This window comes from Pelobates fuscus, chromosome 1, assembly GCF_036172605.1.
Source record: "Pelobates fuscus isolate aPelFus1 chromosome 1, aPelFus1.pri, whole genome shotgun sequence".
NCBI lineage: Eukaryota > Metazoa > Chordata > Amphibia > Anura > Pelobatidae > Pelobates > Pelobates fuscus.
The window spans coordinates 31,015,740-31,037,277 of record NC_086317.1 but is presented as its reverse complement, the minus strand read 5'-3'; the positions used below and the strand labels follow the sequence as shown (position 1 = coordinate 31,037,277).

General features: G+C 33.7%; 1 protein-coding gene across 4 annotated transcripts in view; it reads right to left on the bottom strand.

The window, feature by feature from the left end:
• The window catches only part of ERG (ETS transcription factor ERG), a 214,836-nt gene that overhangs the window by 3,809 nt on the left and 189,489 nt on the right, over window positions 1-21,538 (bottom strand). For 3 of the 4 annotated variants that reach the window (XM_063447272.1, XM_063447282.1, XM_063447264.1), the window contains 7 exons: window positions 14,848-14,996; window positions 9,970-10,173; window positions 8,257-8,337; window positions 6,590-6,661; window positions 5,575-5,637; window positions 4,469-4,522; window positions 452-499 (listed from right to left, as the gene is read on the bottom strand). In XM_063447272.1, coding sequence (XP_063303342.1) covers window positions 452-499; window positions 4,469-4,522; window positions 5,575-5,637; window positions 6,590-6,661; window positions 8,257-8,337; window positions 9,970-10,173; window positions 14,848-14,996 — 671 coding nt within the window. The remainder of the gene's footprint in view (window positions 1-451; window positions 500-4,468; window positions 4,523-5,574; window positions 5,638-6,589; window positions 6,662-8,256; window positions 8,338-9,969; window positions 10,174-14,847; window positions 14,997-21,538) is intronic. The other variant, XM_063447291.1, reaches the window with a different exon arrangement.

The window sequence follows — 21,538 nt, the reverse complement described above, 5'->3', positions numbered from 1 at the left end:
CACTAATTGGCTCTTGTCAAAGTCACCCAGAGCTTTTCTCTTGTCCATTTTTCCTGCTTCAAACACATAAAATTCAAGAAATGACTGTTCACTTGCCATCTAACATTTTCCACCACTTGACAGGCGCCATTGTAACGATATCATCAATGTTATTCACTTCACCTGTCAGTGGTTTTAATGTTGTGGCACTCAATCCAAGGTCCTATTAAATTCCAGTCAGGCCATCTCACCAGCAAGTTTTCTTGGGCAAGACATCTAACAATATAGATCTGCCTACCTCAAAGCCTCATATCCAAATAATAAGCTTTCTTCCTCACCACTGAATATCCCTTTTCTATAATTGTAAAGCACTACAGAATATTTTATTGCTGTATACATGCTAATAATAAAAACGCTAGGTAAATAAGTTAATATTAGTTCACATATCAATAAATGATTTATTACTATTTACCTGGATTTGCAAGCCGGCTGCTGGTTGGGCCAAGGATTTGATACGGATCTGAAAATAACGTATGTTCATAATACTTAAATGTATTGAAAAATTTTCCTTACATGCTAACACACAGTGTTCCGTAGCACTTAATCATTCATAAAATCCAATACTATGAGATTGGTTTACTACATTGTGTGCTGAGTTGTGACTTGCGATATTCAGCCACAAATCTTAAATTACTGTTTATTAAACCAGAACCAAGTGTATTAAATTGCTTTTGAATCATTTTTTTTAACAGTTTGCTCCTTAAATTATCTTAAAAAATAAAAACAAATGGCAAAACAATTACAGTATCTAAAATATATCTTATTCACAGAAATTAAAAACCCAGTTAAAGTTCACTCTTTATGCTTATCATCTTGCAACATTTACAAGAACCTTCATCATTTAACCCCTTAACACCGCAGCCAAATGTACAAGTTGTGAACGAAACAAAACGTAAACAAAACCTGGCATTTGCGCTATATGTCTGTCCAACCGTAATTCACCTCTTTCATATTAAATGCACCCCCCTTATTATATATCATTTTATTCAGGGGAAACAGGGCTTTCATTTAATATCAAATATTTAGCTAGGAAACATAATTTAATATGAAAAAAATGGGACAAAATAAGATTTTTTTTTATTTTTTTCGTTCTACATGACATTTTAACTGTCAATGTCATAATACTGTTTGCTTTTACTGCAATAAAATACACATATTTGTATTCAGCAAAGTCTCACGTGTAAAACAGTACCCCCTATGTACAGGTTTTATGGTGTTTTGGGAAGTTACAGGGTCAAATATAGCGTGTTACATTTGAAATTGAAATTCGCCAGATTGGTTACGTTGCCTTTGAGACTGTATAGTAGCCCAGGAAATAAATTTACACCCATAATGGCATACCATTTGCAATAGTAGATGACCCAAGGTATTGCAAATAAGCGATGTCCAGTCTTTTTTAGTAGCCATTTGGTCACAAACACTGGCCAAAGTTAGCGTTCGTATTTGTTTGTGTGTGAAAAATGCAAAAAACGCCAATTTTGGCCAGTGTTTGTGACTAAGTGGCTACTAAAAAAGACTGGACATACCTCATTTGCAATACCTTTGGTTGTCTACTATTGCAAATGGTATGCCATCATAGGGGTAATTTTCATTCTTGGGCTACCATAGGGTCATAAAGGCAACGTAAGCAATCTGGCGAATTTTAATGTGAAAAAAATTAAACACAAGCCTTATATTTGACGCTGTAATTTTTGAAAACACCATAAAACCTGTACATGAGGGGTACTGTTGTACTCAGGAGACTTCGCTGAACACAAATATTTGTGTTTCAAAACAGTAAAAAGTATTGCAGCAATAATATCGTCCCTGTAAGTGCTGTTTGTGCGTGAAAAATGCAAAAAACGTCACTTTTACTGGCGATATCATGGTTGTAATACATTTTACTGTTTTGAAACACTAATATTTGTGTTCAGCGAAGTCTCCCGAGTAAAACAGTACCCCCCATGTACAGGTTTTATGGTGTCTTGGAAAGTTATAGGGTTAAATATAGTGCTAGCAAATTAAATTCCCTATACTTTCGGCATGGGTGGTCAGGCAGGTCCCGCTAATTGTAATTAATTAGGATACCTAATTATGTAAAATTATTACATAAATATATGTGTAGAATTAATATATGTATATATATACATATGTGTATATATACGTATATATATATATTTTTTTTTAAATATTTTTATTTATATATAGGTATATATATAGTGATATATATGTATATATTTATGTATATAGATATATATATTATTTCGTTCTATGTGTATTTTGATATAAATATATATATATTAATATCACAATACAGTTAGAACGAAATAAAACACATCTATATATTTTTTTATATTTTATTTTTAATTATTTATTTTATTTTATTTTTTTACGTATTTACATATTTATTTTTTTTATATTATTTATAAATATATATATAACAATAATTATATATATATTTAATCAGTATCAGTCTACGTGTAATTTGATTTTAATATATATATATAATTATATATATATTAATATTAAAATACACCTAGTCGGTGTATGTGTGTGTATGTATATGTGTATATATATACTTAGATCATATATATATAATATATATATATATGATCTAAGTATAAATTTTTTTTTTTACACTTTTAACATTATTTTTATTTTATTTTCAGCCAGCAGGGGGACCAACTGTCATTACAGTTGGTCCCCCTGCTGGCAATGCCTGAGCCAGCTATCCCGGCCATGTGATTGTGAGGTCCTCGCAAGGACCTCACTCTCACATGACCGGGAGGCACCGGAGGAGGAAGATGTGCCGCGGGGGGGCTCCCTGGGAGTCCCCCCAACCGCGATCGCCGGCGTGGGACCGCCGGCGACCGGGTAAGTTACTAAAAACCGGAGGGCGTACTATTACGTCCGGCGGCGTTTAGAGCCGCTTTTAAAAGGACGTAATAGTACGCCCTCCGGACTTAAGGGGTTAATTATAATTTTGTTTACAAGTGTGGAATGTGGAATGCTTGAGATTTATAAGCAGGTTCTTAAAGGGTTAATCCAACATCTTCTTTTATAAGTGGCCGTAGGGCAAAGAATCAGTATATATCCATCATTTCAGCTTGAAACGCTGGCATGCAGAGATATTTGCACTATTGTAACAAGTGTTTGTTGCACCGCCCAAATATATGGCCTAGGCAGCCCGAAGCTCTGTCAACTAACATTTTCTCTGAATTTCGGTCTGACCAAAATGATAATTTTTGAGTTTCCACTGATCCGAAATTCAAAAACAGCTAACAGCTTTTTAAATGAATATTATTGAATCACAGCCTGTGTCAGTATAGCTAGGAATCTGTCAACATTGAAGTTGCTGTTTAGTAGATAGGAGAGTGCGCTGGATCTTGTGTATTGTTTATTGTATAATATGGCCCCCAGCAGCACCCCATTTAAGCATGTTCAGGTGAGTGCAACCATCCCCCATGTTTCATAGCTAGAAAGGGAACTAAATAACCACTTCATCTCACTACTTATTTATATTGTAAAGGCAACAATTTGAAGAAAAGAAGGGCCTTTAACTTTTAGTGCAAGCCAGCTACTGCCATAAATGCTCCATCAAGCTGCCAGGTCATGAGGTTCTGTAAAAATTCTCAAAGAGACTTATATACAGAAACAGTAACTGCGCCATATTGACAAGGGGAATGCTCATTTTCTATCAAAATATCTGCAAAATTAACCGAGAAAAGAGGAAACTGCCTTTAGACTTTCGGATCTGCCGCCGTTAATAAACATGCGGCAGAGTCTTAAACTTGTAAGGCACATTTTTCTTTTTTTTTGTTTTAACCTTTTCTATGGGACAGGTCTTTTGCTAAGAATGGATAGAGAACTACTATATTATTAGAGCATTTTCTGGGGGGTTTCTTTCTGATTTGAAAGTGTAAGCCTACTGAAGTGCAGCAAAAAATGACTGTGTTTGTTAATTTGCTACCTGACAGGCACGAGATAGGAGCTTTTTCTCTTTCTTTCAAGATCTAGTTTTTAGATGGTTAATACTAAGTGACATATTTCACTGTGCTTACATTTATTACAGACAATGGTAGGGTTGCAAGCTCGTATATGTGTTTTTGTTTGTGATTATAAAATGTGCAAATTTCCTTGTCTCCCTAATTCCCCTTTGACTGTTTTTTTTTTAAATCATAACATCGGGGGGTACATGTTTTTAAACTAGCCACAGGTAAAAGAAAACAAAACACTAACCATGTTAAATATCATAAACTTACTCAGTGATGCATTACTCAAAGTAGTGGAATAGAACAACAAAAACAAATGTCCCTAACATATTACACACAAAAATACAACATAAACCACAAGACAGATAACAATTACATGTTTTTTTTGTGATTTTGTTTAACATTTGTTAGTGAATTATAGGTTTATTTTCCTATTTGCATTTTTCATTCTAACTTACCCAGCTGGGGTCTTGGGTCCTCTGTTTTGGGTACTGTGGTAGATGGCTGGGAGGCTGAAATAAGAAATAATAATAATAATAATAATAATAATAATAATAATAATAATAATAAAATCACCCATAATATACACACACAAGTAGAAGTGAAATGTATTATTAAGTCTAATGTTATGCATCAAATTCTTTGCTGTTACATACATTAACAAAATAAAATAATTGAAGACAAGAGAATATAACTTCCATATGTTAAAATGTAGCAAAGAAATTCTTCAACTAACTGTTACATATTATGAAGAGCCTATAACAAAACAGAATGTTCAAGGCACAGTCCCTTTTTCAAGTAGGCTAGTAGGTGTATCATCACATTTTCCAATTATTCGTCTTTTAAATATGCAACACAATCAGTTATTCACAAATTGACACAATATGTTACATTTTCTGTTGTGTATTTAAGGAACACTAAACTATAAAAAAATATATAAAATATTTTTTAATTAATTGTAATTATTTTATGTTTAGATCACTGGGCCTCACATCCTTTTTAAAAAAAAAAAAATAATAATTACAATCATAATTAAACTTACCTTTATTCCACTGGCAGGGCGGTCTCTTATCAGCAGCCAATCGTCCTCCAGTGGAATCATCAATCTTGATGATTTTTGTTCAATCAGATGCTTCTCGTGAAGAAGCATTGAAAACACAGGGTGCGGAAGTGACAAGTGTCAGTACAATGCTTCCTATGGAGAGGAATAACTCTTCCAAAGCAATGCATGCACTGCTTCTCAATGAAAAGAATTAGTCACTTTTGGCATCATCATGCTGGGTGTAATGATACCAAATATGAAAACCTTCGGAATTCAAAGAATATAACGAGGAAGTGATACTCGCGTTTGTCTGTCTGACATCTACTAGTAGCGTGTTTATTTATTTATTTTGCAATTATAATGTGATCTCCTTGAAAAAAGGTTTTGTTTTTTTTAAAGTAGAGGAAATTGATGAGCACGATGATATCTTTAGTACTGTACATTTGGATTTTTATGTTGATATTTTGGGATTTAATTTGATTTCCGTGACATATAAAAATAATTTTACAATGTCGGTGTTACCTTTTGATTGAGGTGCAGGGTGGTTTGTCCAAGCGGACCTTCTTGATGGCTCATAGGTTAGATCTGTTAGAAAATACAAATTCATAAAATGTAAATTCATGTGTAAAATGTTTTGTGTAAAATACATTCAAAATATGAGAGTATAATAGAATATATTTTCAAACTATCTATTGCATCTAAAACATTTCAAGTTCCAATTTCTCATCAAATAAAATGCACTAGGCAGTTTGTTTACACACAAGAACACGAATGGACTAATCCGAATGGATACAAATTCATCAGAGTGAATTTTAGTTTGGTGGTAATTTACTTGAAATTCTATTTCATCCATTGGATGAATGCGGACAAACAACAGATTACACATACTCTCAGACTTAACGAATCAGTATGTCAATTTTATCATGCAGCTGCCCAACTTAATGGTTCTTATTTTATGACCTTATTTTTAGAAGGATGGCATGTTAAGTTGTCCACATCATTCTGTGTTTTTATACTACTAGGGCCTCATCTTCCTTGAAACCCAAGATGTTAAATTGAACATCTTGGGTTTCAATAAATAATTTCAAGGCATGAAAAAAGTATTAATCTCAATAATCTGTCTTTTTTTTTATAATAAAAAAAAATAAACTTGTGTGTGCATTGGGGATAATTCCTATAAATCAGAGTACAACCACTTCAGAAAAAAACCTGGTCTAACTTTCACAGACTTAATTCAAATTAAGAGAATAGTCTGAAGTTTATAGAATATAAACCACCTAAACTGTTCTTTTATGACGATAATATGCTTATAGACCTTTGTTGTAGTTATTTTCTAATTTCAATAAAATTATATTTCTCCTTTTTCAGCAAAATTTACACTCACATTTGGATAGCAGATTTGCATAAACTATAGTCTATCAATTATCAAGACTCTCGGGAGCTGCAGAGAGTCAAACAACACAGTCGTAAACATGAGGAGCATGAATAAGTAAAAACTGCAAAATATATATGCAGATAAAATAAATAATTTATTTACCTGGCCTGTTTGTAACTCTTTGTGTTGCTTCCGGATAAGCAGATGTGTTTGGAAAAATAAAACTTGCACCCCCTATAGAATATCAACAAATATTAACAAATAATTAAATATGTTTAATTTCATCAGAGCAGTTTAAATAGTGCTTCTAGAATACCTTGTTACATATACCTGGTAAGATTTTATACAACAACATATCACACTTTTAAATGCATGTTCTGTAACATTTATATGCGCAGATATTGTACAATATTGTACAAGTGGTTTAATGTAAAGATAGTTCCAAATACAGCTAATATGTGTCTTAGAGATTTTTACAGTTAGGCTTTTAATTCAGTTTAGCTTCTGTTTGGTACATGAAGTAATGTGTTTCTTCCTCTCTTGTAGTAGAGAGTTCAGGAGTACATATCATTCTAGGTCTAAAAGCATCAAACTTCTCTGCTACTGTGGTTTCAAATTTCGATCAGTATCCACTACAGCAATCAATGTACTCAACCAATCGTTATCTCTATATAGTCAGCGAGTTTAGAAATTATTAACAATGGCCTTGTATACGCATTTCAAATGATTTAATATTTTTTTAATACTTTTTTTTTATTATATTAACTTATTTTTACATTATATATTTCTGACATTTTAATATTTAAAAACTAATAATTTTAAAATATAATCCTAAAAAATTAAAACATTTGAAAAGCGTATGCAAAAAATATTAAATTGATCCCAAAGTAAGTAGACAAACCTACTTTTTGCTATCTGCCTCTCTACGCACCTCTCTGTCCATCTATTTATATATCATCAGGGTGAAAAGCATTAACACTGTCCATGACATAGGGTGACACAATTAATCCATTGGAACTCTGTGATCCATGGTGGATGCAATACGTTAAATATATACTTCGATCAAGATAAACGGTTTAGAGAAGAATATTTGGCACAGCTAGGCCATTGAACCAGCACAAATGTTTAACCAATAATAAATGCCAGCAAGATGGCCAGGTCTCAAACCTTCGGAGTATCTTTGTGATGGATCAAGCTATATGGGGCAGGCATGGTGTCAATGCTCATTCTCCTTACCGTACAAACTCAATTGGCTTCCAATTCAGGAGCACTTTGTCTTTAAATGTTTTGCGTAAAATAAATACGTACACATGCTAGCACCTCTCTACCAATTTCATTTCCAACTGATTTACAGACTCTCAGCTAAAAGAGTAAAGTTAAAAAAAAAAGGGCAAAATGTATTCTTTATTTTCTAAAATAAACAAGTCACATTTTGATGAACATTTCAAACAAGACAGCAAATGGACACATTTGCAACAATACGTTTATATTTGTTAAACCTGTCACCTAATTAATGTGTAATGTTGTATTTCGAAACAGTTTAGTCAAAGACTCCGCCAAGGTAAAAACAATAGCGCCACTTTAAGAAGCATTATTTTTGGTCATTTAAAAAAAAAACACCAGACTATAATTAAGCTCAAACATATAAAAAAATATGGCTAATACAAACTTTCACTAACAAGACAAAACAAAAATAATGCATAAAGTAGCTTACATGTAAAATCTGTAGGTAACCATATTTAAATTATACTAAAATTTTTGTCTTTTTTTTTTTTTCATTTTTCATCAGCAAAGTTGACTCGCAGAATTGGCAGCAGCGCCAGAATTACCTGAGTTTCTAGCATGCATTAATCGTGGCGAGTTTTGTAAGGCCTTATCAACATCATCTGAAGTCAAATGTGGAAGAGGAGCTACAAAACAAAACAAAGCAACACCAAATTGAAAAAAATTAAATAAAATTAAGAGGTCTTAAAGTTTATTTAAAAGACCAGTTAGTATTGTGTTTAATTTTTTTAAAGGAATTGGACTGGAGATGAGCAAATGGCAAAAACAAAATATGGATGGAGTGATCAATATGTTGGTGAAAGGTGAAATGCTAAAAATGGGGAAAAGCTAAATGACGCAGAAGATTTCTCATGCAAATTTTAAATGACTTTCCAAAAACCTGTTAGGGCTCCTAGGAGATGATAAGGAGTGGATACAATTTTCTGATAAGTAAATCTTTGGTTCTGTGAGTAATAATACTCAATACGAAAGATACTATTTTATATCATATTAATACTCTAAATTAAATTGTCATTAAAATTAAATAAATTGCATATTGAAAATATTTCTATTTAAAACTCAAAGAAAAAAAATGCTTATTTGAAATAGAAACTAATGTTGTTGTTTTTTTTGTTGTTGTTTTTTAACAAAAGGGATTAAAGCAAAACAATAAATTGGTGTTAAAAATTGAACGTTGTTTAAACTGCATCCTGTAATCTTCTGGCAACAAGTCAATGATTTGGCAAAAAAAATGTAGATATGACGGCAGGATGTAGTTTTAGCAATAGGTTACGCTGCACTGCATAAACAGGATATCCAACAATATAATTGATATGTATGTAAACAGGTTGTTGATCCAAGGACAAATCTGATTTCCATTATGGAGTCAAGAAGGTTTTTTTCCCCCTTTTTGTGGCATAATTGGAAATGGCTACAATTGTGTTCTTTTTTTGGCCATCCTTTGGATCAATAGCATAAAAGAATGGGCTTCAGGGCTTAACTTGATGGACCTTAGTCTTTTGTAGCTATGCAATTTAGACATTAGCACTACACACTCACAAATACATTCTGGAGGGTATAATAATTATTTAGTAAGGGAAACGTATATTATATTTTAAAGTAATTGAAGCAGGAGGCCTCAACGTTAAAGCAATGTTTGATGAAATTTAACTACATTGTAAATTATAGGTTAATAAGATACTTATGACTATCTTATCTAATTTGTTCCAGAACGCTATGAAATTTTCATCTAGTCTTACATACTAATTTGTAAACTGATTTGGGAACTTTTCATTAAAAGTAAATTGCAGAATTATCCATAAAAGGTCAGCTATAACATTAGTAAATATTATGTTGTTTCACTATTCCTTTATATACCCTGTGTTCTTTATGAATTATAAAATTGTATTAATTAAAAAAAAAAAGAAAAAAAGAAATGTAAAAATTACATAAATTTAGATGAATAATTTGAAATTAAGATTTGGTGAAGTCTTAACATTATTGATTTGAAATTGGTAATGGGCCATTGGTTTGTGCATTGATTTATATATGCAGATCCTCAACCATTTCATATAATTAGACTGTACAAGTTAAATACTAAAAAAAATGCCTACAGAAATGAACTGATTATGATACTGATGATTATGAAAGAAGAATTTTGAGAAGCAATATTTTGGTCAGCATTCCTTAAGAGTCAAGGTTATTCATGCACAATCAAATCATTTTTTTTTAAATACTTTGTGGCGTAACATTCTAAATATGTTTACAGCCGTTCTTACTTTCTCTGAGGTAGTGAAGATGTGAGAGAAGAATGTCGGCATTGTAGCTTGGAGTGAGTCTGTGAAAGTCTTCTTTGGTCATTTTGCACAGCTCCTTCCCATCGATGTTATGAAACAGCTGCACATCGACGTCTGGTAGGCCATATTCTTTAATTGCCCATTCCAACCACTGCCGTACATGGTCGGTACTCCACAAAGTTGGATCTGAATCAAATAAAACAGAAACACAATCTGTTCAATACGTGGACGACATTTTTTTTATATTATTCTGTTTATTCTGCTCAGGGTAAGCTCCACAATGTCACAAATTTGATTTCTTGCAAGATTATAATAATATAGCAATACCCAAGGGTGTATATATATATATATATATATATAGAATCCCATTTTTTTAATTTTATTAATAAATCCCTGAATCCGTCATCAGACAAGTTATTCTTCACTAATGTCTGCACTGCAGCAAGCAAAGAGCTCCTAGTAGATACCTCACAATGGATAACGACATCCTCACAGTTAAGATATATGTAGATGGGGCCTCATAAAACGAATCATGTATACGTTGTTTCAACCAATGATTCAAACAGGCAATATCAGAAAATCTTTTAGGTGGCCCCTTGCTATCTGCTCAACATCACTGTTTGCGAGCCCTTGTCTTGTAGGGAGAAACTATTTGCAATCAATGTGGGGAAAAAATAATCTATAGTTTAATTCACACAAATATGGTATCTCAGAACAGTCAATATGCGATTATATGATGAGTTTATTAATTAAAGATATACGTATTTAGAATGATAAAATTGTATTTGCTGTTCAAGTCCAAAGCATAACTCATGCATTGTCAACTAATCTTAAAGATTTAATGCAACTAACAATTAGGGCATAATAATCCAATTTAATTTCCCTTACAAATAAATACTATTTCTCAACAGCAAACATCCTAAAATGCTTAATGAAAGCCTGTATTTATTTAAATAGATGTCTTTCTTTTTTTTATTTTATTTCCTGGCAGAAACATTGATAGTTGATATAGCACAAGATGTTTTTTGATTCTGTACAGAGTATTTTATGTTAATGAACTAGTGTTATTTTTACGTGGATATCTTGAACATAGTGAACTAAGTCATTGGCTTAATAAGGTGAATAGGATTGGTTCCATACATTCTGGGAACTGATGCTCTTGAGAAGTTTTCCTACATGCCTAATAAACTTTTAGATTCATTTTGGACTGAAATACTCCTTTCAGAGGATTGCAAAATATATACATATTAATACAGTGTTAAACAAAAATCTGCACACCAGTCAAGTCAAGACTTGCTTCTCCCACAGAAATCACAAATCTGCAGTGATGTTACTACCGCAATTTTTTTCCCCACCATAACCTTTTTGTTTTATATATATATATACATAGTAGCAGCACACTGATTGGCCTATGTTCGTGCCTTTTTGGTTTGTTCTCCTGATTAGTTTCCCAAACAAACATTTGGCCAAGCCAAAATGAAACATGGCTGAAATTCGTGTGTCCATAAAAATGTTCTATCTTCAGATAAAATGATTCAGCAGAACTTAATTTTCTTGTCGTGCACACGTCTAATATGTAATTCTACAACCAGAAAGAGTAGTGTTGGTATTCAGTAGTAAGTATACTGAAGGGTTAATTAAGGATAAGCAAACAATAAGTTAACATATCTTATATAGGGAATACACTGTGAGATTCCACTTTAGTACAAGATCTTATCAGAAGTTTAGACTGCAGTGGGGCTTAGAAGAGATTGGTGAGAAGTTCCCACGAGAATTCACAGACCTAAAGCCAACCTCTCACCTTCATTAATTTCAATAATGAATACTTCACATATGCAGATCATTTTTGGGCACCAGTACACATAAACAGATAACGTAGAGATGAAAACATGATCAGAGCCAAGGAACAAAATGAATAATAGGAACAGATTATTTTAGTTACGAGGAAACACTTTTCAAATTACGTATAGTTTACAGAAGAAAAGAGGTGTCTAAGAGGATAAACAGTACAATAACTACAGAATATCTACAAGCTTGCCAAGTTTATACAGTGATTGTTAAAACCAACAAGAAAAAAACATTAGCAATCTCGTCTTCAACAGGGCAATACATAGGACATCGCACAAGACTTTGAAAAGGGAAATTTCACCTTGACCCTCAAAAATAAAACGTATATCTACACAATGGACTATTAAGGTATCAAAGTCATTTGAAGAGATGACATCATTAAGTCATCCTTGGACAACTTAACTAAACGAAAACCATGCAACTGGAAGCTGGTGTACATTCGTAAATAATGATGTCATGTGCTCTAAAGTAATTAAAGAAGAACATATAGAATTCAGCAGTTATCTAACGGCTATAATGAAATCTTTGATCTTTTTGAAGGAAGTATGTACCGGTATTTGTTTAAATCTTTAGCAATTAAAACAGATATTCATTATACATCTTATACAAAACACAATTGCAGCCATTTCCATCTGCTGCAGGATTTATATAAAAACACTGTTAAAATATTTTAAATAAAACAGTCACCGTATAGTGGTCTTAGTAAAGCTATTACATACTTATATTTATATAATCAGAATGTAAATAGAATGTCTTCATGTAAGCATAATGTCTGCATAAAATTAGTATAGTTGCTTGACTGTAACCAGTGTCTGTACTATATAGAGAAACAGCCTGCATTGAAGCTGCAATGTATTCTGGGCATTCCTTAGCTGATGGGAGATCTTGCCATCAGTTTATGCTCTACTTACTGATATATATTATAAACTTTAACCAGGGGGGTCAGAATAGAAAAGATTACTCTCAGCAAAATCAATGTTTTTTTTTATTTTTTAAAGAACTGTATTTTGATTGAAATAATCCTTTAACATTGACAAATATACAGTTACTAAAAGAGTAGTATGTTCTATTTTGGAATACAATCCTTAAGGACCAGATTATGATTGTGGCATAGATCAACACTGGTCTTTAAGCGGTTAAAAAAAAGATCAATGAGTTTTTCACCAGAACATCCCTTTAACCCCTTAAGGACACATGACATGTGTGACATGTCACGATTCCCTTTTATTCCAGAAGTTTGGTCCTTAAGGGGTTAAAGACAATCTAGACAATTGGCTATTCAGGAAAATGAAGCACCTGGAAGTCAGGCAGATGCCCGGTTCTGCCCAAATAATTCTGGAACATATATATTAAAAAAATCTCCAGTTTTCATCTGAAAAAAACATATAGGTTTTGAGTTTGTTGAAACCTTCTTGATCACAAGAAGGAAAACTTTTCAGTATGTTATAAATGATTTATTTTTCAAGTCACAATCTTTTGTTTTTCTCTCTTGACATACGATTAACCTTTATGATATCATTAATCACTGCTGCACATGTTGGCTTAGTTGCCAGGTACGGAATTGTAAAGCCAAAATGATGTGCCATGAACCACACCCAAAGCTACAGAACTCCAAAAGAAAGGAAGGTATCATGAATTATTAATGTCTATTTTTTTTTTTTGCCAGAATGTCTATAAAAGCAAGTGAACCTAAAAGGCAGCCATTTTATTTTTCTACAATAATTGTTTACAGTGTGTCTAAAGTCAATATTTGCTTCAAAGGGAAGCAAAGCAGACATTGCCCTGACCCAGACTGATTGGAAAGGAGTTGTTTGATCTCAAAGGAACTTTTTTTTTTGGAGTTATGCTGAAAATGTCTGGAATGTCTATGAATGCTTGATAATTGAATTTTCTTAAAACTAGAACTAGAAGTTTATTTTTTTGACAAATGTTGTACTTGCTTTATAGGTGTAACATAGTTGGTGGGGTTGGAAAGGCATACGCCTATTAAATTAATTAGGTCTACTTTTGTTGACCTAGACTGAGCAAGTGTGTCCAACCTTGGCAATCCACCCAATGGTGGTCTACAATATACTACTTCTAGACATGTTTGCAAACCAATTGGAAATGTAGCTCGATTTGTAGGATCATCTCAGATCTGCAAAAAATGCCAGGAATGCTTTATCTTTTAAGTAGAGGAAACCTACCGTTTATAAAATCTTATTTTAGGCTTACCCGGTAATTGGCATCAGTCTGAAATTCAAACTATCTCCTAATATTTTTGGATCATAAAGTCCTCACTTAGCTCTATTGAGGAGCTGTAATTATTAATTTTTAAGAATGAAGTTGAATATCACTAATATTATATTATTGTAAGTTCCAAGTATTACCAGGTAAGCACAAGCAATACAATTGTAACAAAGGACATATACAATGTAAACGAGCAGTAATTGCAGCACAGTTTGGTTTAGTAAAGAATAAGGCAGGCGATTTAATGGTTTTTAGAATAATGGGAGATGTTATGGTTTCTGTAAGGTTATTCTACAGCTGTGGAGCTGTGCAAATTGCTCAACTGCTTCCTACTTGTTACATGGATTCAAAGAATAATATCCTGGAAGTGGAACAACATTTTAAGAAAATATATATTTTTTATGAAATGTTTGTTTCCTGGACAGGCTGTCTATGTATAGATTGCCCCGGCATTGTAATATAAGATAAACTGTCCTTAAGCTATTTGGCTAAAATAATTAAGGACCAAAAAAAATCCAATTTGTAGCTTTGATGTGTAATCTAGTGCAACACCTTATATTATTTTCTTGTCATCTTTGCATAAGTCTCTATAAATAGTGAGTCACATAACTTTGTGGAAAAAGGGACAGATTATGGGTTTTGTAGTGTAACACACTAGTCTGTTCAATGATAAAAGCATTTGGTAATTAAAACTCCCCTAAAAGGTGATACATATGTTAATCGCTCTTGATATACTCTTTGACCTTGAAATGACTTTGTTTTCATAGTTGTGTGCGATCTTACCAGCGGGGACAATGACTCTTCGTTCGTTGGTTGTCATGTTGGGAGGTGGTACATGCTTCTCTTCTAAGTAGCTGCCGTAGTTCATCCCAACATCGGACCCTCCACTCATCTTGCCTCCTTTTGCTATACTGCATCCATCCGGGGAACTCCTGGGAAAAGACAATATTCTCTAAGAAACTGTTCAAATTCAGGACCCAGTGCGACTCTTTTCATTATTAAACCCATGAGAATAAATAACGGTCTGTGCAGTGATATCAATCTGGACTTTATAGATCATATTTCAAAATGGAATGTTTCGCTCCTTTAATCAAAAACAGAACTTTACAGAGCTGCCAAAAGTTCAATAAGGAAGAAATTTTAAGTTAGCATTTAGGGGGCCAGGTTGTGATGACTGTAGACACTTCAGTAAGGGGTTAAATAGAACTCAAAAATAATTAAACTTACAAGGTGATATACGAGTGTTTCTACCAAAGAAAATATCCATTTGTATCAATAAACCACCCTTTCCATAATTATCTACCTCAGCGAACCTGCTACTGTGTTCTTGTGCCAGTTTAAACCTTAAAAAAGGGCTTCTTTAGAATCTGCATTCTCAAAAATATCTGCAGACACCTTGCAGGGTGTTAACACATAAATGGATCTATATAGAAATGTATTCTTGTCTATATTTCATTTTTTTAATAAAACTTAAAAAAATAACTCAATGTATGTATTAATGTAATTTATAATTAACCCCTTAAGGACACTTCTGGAATAAAAGGGAATCATGACGGAATATATCCGTCATCTGTCCATACGGGGTTAAAAGTATTGCTTTGTTCCTGTCTAAAGAACACCACGGTTGTAGTTCTCTATGTAATATATGCAGTTTAACTCACAAGAGTGAATCTTTGAGTGCAAGATTTTGGGATTGATACATACAATGTTTTTTTTTTTTTTTTAAATGCTATTGGCTTTAACCCCTTAAGGACCAAACTTCGGAAATAAAAGGGAATCATGACATGTCACACACGTCATGTGTCCTTAAGGGGTTAAAGCTAGTTTGAGTTGCATTGTATATGTACATTTATTTCTTATTTCTTTCTATCTTTCGTTCTTTCCTTCTTTCGTTCTTTCTTTCTATGCTGGGCAGGGAAATGGTTAACTATTCCAGTGCCTGGGAGTTCAGTCCAATACATGCAAGGGAGATAATCGTCTCAAGATCATTATAGCTACAGGTGGCATTTATTTTCTGAGATACATTTTCCCTTTGTTTTTAGAATAAAGTAAGATAGAGATCATGTGAAAATGTGCTAATCGCTAACAAACATTAATTCTGATGTTTTTTTCCCCTAATCAAAATTAAGGGAACGTTTAATCAGATTTGTTAAAATGTGGAAAAATAAAAAAGTTCTTCACAGCTTGAGATGGATTATTACAATACATTTTTTGTTTTTAATTTGATATAAAGGCCAATACTGCACCGCCTTTACGCAGCAGTAACATTTTCCCAGATTATGCATGGTTTTCCAGTGCCATATTTAACCCTTACAAAAGTCCCAGCCACTGGATTGATTGATCTCCGTAAAAAAAAAAAAAAAGTCTGTATATTAGTCAATAACCCCAATCTCTAACACTAAGCATGATCTATGACAGGCATTGGCAACCTCCGGCACTCCAGATGTTTGACTACACTTCCCATGATGCTTTGCCAGCATTATGGGTGAAAGAGCATTATGGGGGATGTAGTCCACAACATCTGGAGTTCCGAAAGGTTGCCTATCCCTGATCTATGAGGTCATATTTTTTTAACACTTTTACTCATAACCCCCATTTTGTTTTGTATGTGGTTGTACAATGCCATATATGACATAATTTACTGTATATGATGCACTTCATGAGTACTTGCTCTTATTAATACACGATTAAAATAAAATATAAAGAAATAGAGGGACTGATTATAAAGTATCCATTCTATTCCAATATCTCACAGAGACTTTGAAGTAATAGCATAGAAACAAAAACCATAACATTTATTTATATATGTATACAATATTTAACCAGGAAAGATACATTGATATTTTTCTTGCTTTCAATTATGCAAGGTATAATATTATAGAATATATATTATATATCCTGCTTGTTGGTATTTGTAAGGAAATATCGGTATTATGTGTCAGATTCCCAAAATGTCAACTAAATGTAAACATTATAATTGTATAAAAACATAATGCCAACATACAGTAAATACAGTTGATTGGCTACACCAGGATTCTGTATCATGTAAAGTATCGAAGGCTTCCTTTTTTTACCCATGAATAACCCATGGCTGCATTAATCAAGCCTCATCTAGGTGAAGACTGACATTGTAAATTCCGATTATTCTTTTTATTTTGAATTACAGCGAAGAGCAATATAAAGCCAAGCATCTATTCATGGTTTCGTAGAATGCAGTTAAAAAAGAATAATGAATGACAAAGAAGCCATGTTGGGATTTACAAACATAGATCTCAGTAGAAAATGTGTTTGATGTTTTTAATCTCATTAATTGTAGTGATTTTTTATTTTAATTTTTTTTTGCAATAAAGACATTGCAGTGGAATGAACTAAAGGAAAGGAGAGCAAATACTTGCTTCCAGTTTGTTAAAGCCCTCCCCAGAAAAATACATTTACGTATTCATTTTACAGGAAAAAAAATAAATACAATTTTGGTGATCGTTTGCTTTGCGAATAACTTGTCAATGGATAGATTGAAACACAATTTTATGCAGGTTGTGCACTTAGAATGATTGTGTTTATTTGATGCCCGTAGTACATGTAGGACAAGAGGCACTGACTGTGAAGTTTATTCAATAAACACTGAATTACAATGAATTGAAAACTGAATTGCAAAATTAAGACAAAAAGTGCTGATTTGGTCAAATGTATCTAGATGGCAATAGCATGACTATTTTCGTCTGATTACTATAATTTCAGTTCAATACAATTCATGTTTAGTAAATAAACCCCTATAAGCTTATGGCTAGAGAACCATAATGTATACACTCCTATGGAAAATGAATGTAACAGCTGAGAACCGATGCCAAGTTACTTAAAAGCATGCCTTTCAAGAGTCAATACGACCTCCCTGTGCAAGCTGGGGTTTTCATAAGAACATTGTGCTTCGACCACACTCACTATTGTAGATTCCTTCTCTTGTAGGCAGACGGGTATTGGCACAGACAATCTACGCAGACTGTGAAGTGAGTTTAAATATATGTAAGTTGGATGTGTGTCAAGACAAGCTTATTTATATAAAGAACCCTACATTCATGACTTTTCATGTGCTACTCCTTTTATATATCAAGTAACATACTAGTGGAGACAGACAGATTTCTTCTACAAATATTTTTCTTGGTGTACCCTCAACACATTTGCTTAAGTGTGGTGTTTGCCCACAGGACGTCAGGGAATGAGTTATACCCTTCAATATGTAGCAGCAAAAAGTTAAAACATTTGCTCAAGGAAAAAAATTATTCAATATTAAATTAAAATTGAAAAAAAGCCCCTCCTCCCCCCTCCCCCCCATACCAATTATTATTTTTTTTGTTTAAATTCCAAATTCACCTTGTGTATTTTGTTATATGTGATATTGTATTTTTAAACTTTTTGTATGTGCCAAGGTTCTTTGTCCACTAGATGTTTAGATTTAGATCTAAAGCAGGGGTAGGGAACTTTCAGCCCTCCAGATGTTGTGGACTACGTCTCCCTTCATGCTTTGCTAGCATTATGGCTGTAAGAGCATTGAAGGAGATGTAGTCCAAAACATCTGGCGGACCGGAGCTTCCCCATCCCTGATCTACAGGAACTCCCAAACTGATTCATACAAGCAGGGGAATTCTAATGCCACACTGACCCATGGCCAATATTGTTCGTTCTTGTAAATGCCTTTTTAAGATAGAGAGTTATAGTTCTCTCTGCAGCATTGCTCCCTTGCCGTGGGTTCAGCTGTGTCCAGGGTTCCGACGTATAACCAGCCATAGCCATAGGAGATGGACTCAGGATGAGAGAGTAAGTTTGGGATAGTGAGGAGTACAGGAAGACCAGCAGGAAATGGACTGTGGACCATAGTTGAATACAGTGAGAAAAGCATTAATAGTTCTAGGAAAGGCATGAAAGTAATTACAGGGAGGAGCAAAAGTGCAAACCAACTAAAAGGAATGGTTAATACAAGGGACTGGATGTTGAAAAGTAGTTCCAGTAAATGGAGAATAAAAGAGAAGTAATAAACATCTACAGGACATTGTGGTAGAGTGAAATGGGAAGGAATATGTAGTAAATGGTTGGTTGGTTTTGGGGAATATTAGATGAGGTGAGAAATAGAATTAGAGGGATGGAAGCACTTATCAGTGGCAGTATGTGACAATAAGAGATTTCTAGACACTCATTGCTTTTCCCTTTTTATGAAAAAAGAACATTACCTGGCATCGCCTTCCTATACTGGCAAAGGATGTATCAGTGGCAAAACTAATGAAGAGAGAGTCCAGTGCAAGAATCCTTATTCGAGCCAACCCCTATAGAGCACATTGACCAAAAAACTGTGAACCCTTAACTGTTGTATAACTCCCACAATGCTTTGCCAGCTGGGGATCTACTAATTGCCCATCCAAAAAATGTATGTTGCTGCCACCCTCCTGTTTTATAACTTTTGTGTGCAGGACGGTGGTTTGCCTGGAGCACAGTGGAAGCAAGATGGTGCAATTTGCTGGTTCCCATGTCCCTCTCTCCTAAGTGTGGTTCTATGTGTCCATCAGGAGGCAGTGACATACAATGATTTCCTATCAGGGCAGTGCTGCAAGATGTTGTTCTGATCTAGCTGAGGCCTATCCTTGTGGGCTGTTAAATGTGATCCAATTTGGGGAGATATTTCTAACTTCCCGACTGGACCACGTAGTGTTAAAGGGCCCTGGTGCTTGATAAGGAATGGGATGCAAACATGTATCTTAAATCAGATACAAGGTACAGTATAGTGCATTAACTAATTAAATACCCTCAATTCCTGTTCACATATCCAAACACTTCTAAGCAGATCATAAAATTATATTTGGTAAGGGCTGATTATCCTTTAGAAAAATAATTTTGAATCCTCTCGGTCAGCCCCACCATTAAGAGTAATTCTGCTCTAACAGACCCAGAGGAGTCGTGGCAGAAATACACTGGCAGCCAAGTGTGTTATTCAGTCAAATAAAACCTAACTATGGCTAGATTGAAAAAATATTAATTGTCATATGTCCCTGGGCACAAAGATGCTGTGTTTACATTACGCGCTAGAATTGGGAGAATAAATAAAGTAAAGCAATACTAGATTCACAACAAGAAATGTTAAAATCATATTATTACTTTAATTAGTAAGACTCTATTAAACTTGGCAATATTTTGATTTTCAGACTAAAGTCATAATATTTCCCAGCTGAATTTCAGTTTCCAAGGCCAACAAATGAATGTTTTTATTTTATTAACGGGACGGTAATGTGATAGTGATATCATAGGGTCAAGTTTATCGAGTTTTCAGACTTACAGTATTAAGCCGTAAAATGAAAAAAAAAAAGTCATAAAAAAACTTATTGTAAGAGCTCAGAACATACGATTAGCTCAGGGTTTATGAGAGCTTTACAGCAACTGCAAGCATGAAGGCTGAGGCTGCTGTGAGAGTAGCTTCATTCATGAAAAACAAGCTAATGGAACATTCAAGTACTCAACTTATGCCAACTCAGTATTGCTGGTGAGTATAGTCAATTTGCAGACTGTTTGAGATCAGGCCTAGGCTCCAGGTCTAGGGTACCCTTAGCTACCTAAAATATTTCCTTCCCAAGTCAGTAGATGACACTTGCTATGTACAAATCAATACAATATTTCACTGTACACAGCATAATATTGGAAACAATGTTTCAAACTGTTGATTCCTTTAAAATGTTTTAACTAGGCATCCCAATTGAAAGAAAATTCACGGGACTTGCCTATATCTACTTTTTTTCCCCCCAGGAAAGTCATATTTTAAAGCATAGAGAGGTCAGCCATCATTGTAGGTTCATCTGTGTTTCAGAAACCAATTATATGCCATTTAGGAGTTAAATCACTTTGTTTAAACAGCCCTAGTCACACCTCCCAGCATGTGACTTGCACAGCCTTCCTAAGCACTTCCTGTAAACTGAGAGCTAATGTTTACACTTCCTTTATTAAAAATTCTGCTTCATTTAGAATTGTTTTTATCTCCTGCACTATTAATAATGTGCTAGACCTTGTAGGAGCCTCCTGTGTGCGATTAAAATTAAATTTACAGACGAGGAGATAACATTGAGAACAAGTAAGTCAACATCTGATTGAATATGAAACCATTTTTTCACGCGGACTGTGTGAGTCACATCCAGGGAAGGTATGTCCAGGGCTGCATAAACAGAAACAAAAGTGATCTAACTCATAAATGGCAGAGGATTGAGCAGTGAGACTTCAGTTGCACGATCTAGACACCTAAACGGCTTCATTAAGCTAAAGTTGGTTTAGTTACTATATTGTCCCTTTAAATACTTAAATAGTTTGCCACTTAGTTCTTTTTCATATGAAATATAATTGTTTTATGATATGCCGGCCCACTTAATATTGATAAATATATGCTAATATAAATGTAATCACAGTACATTTCTAAAAACAAACAAAAAAACCAAAACAGTCCCAA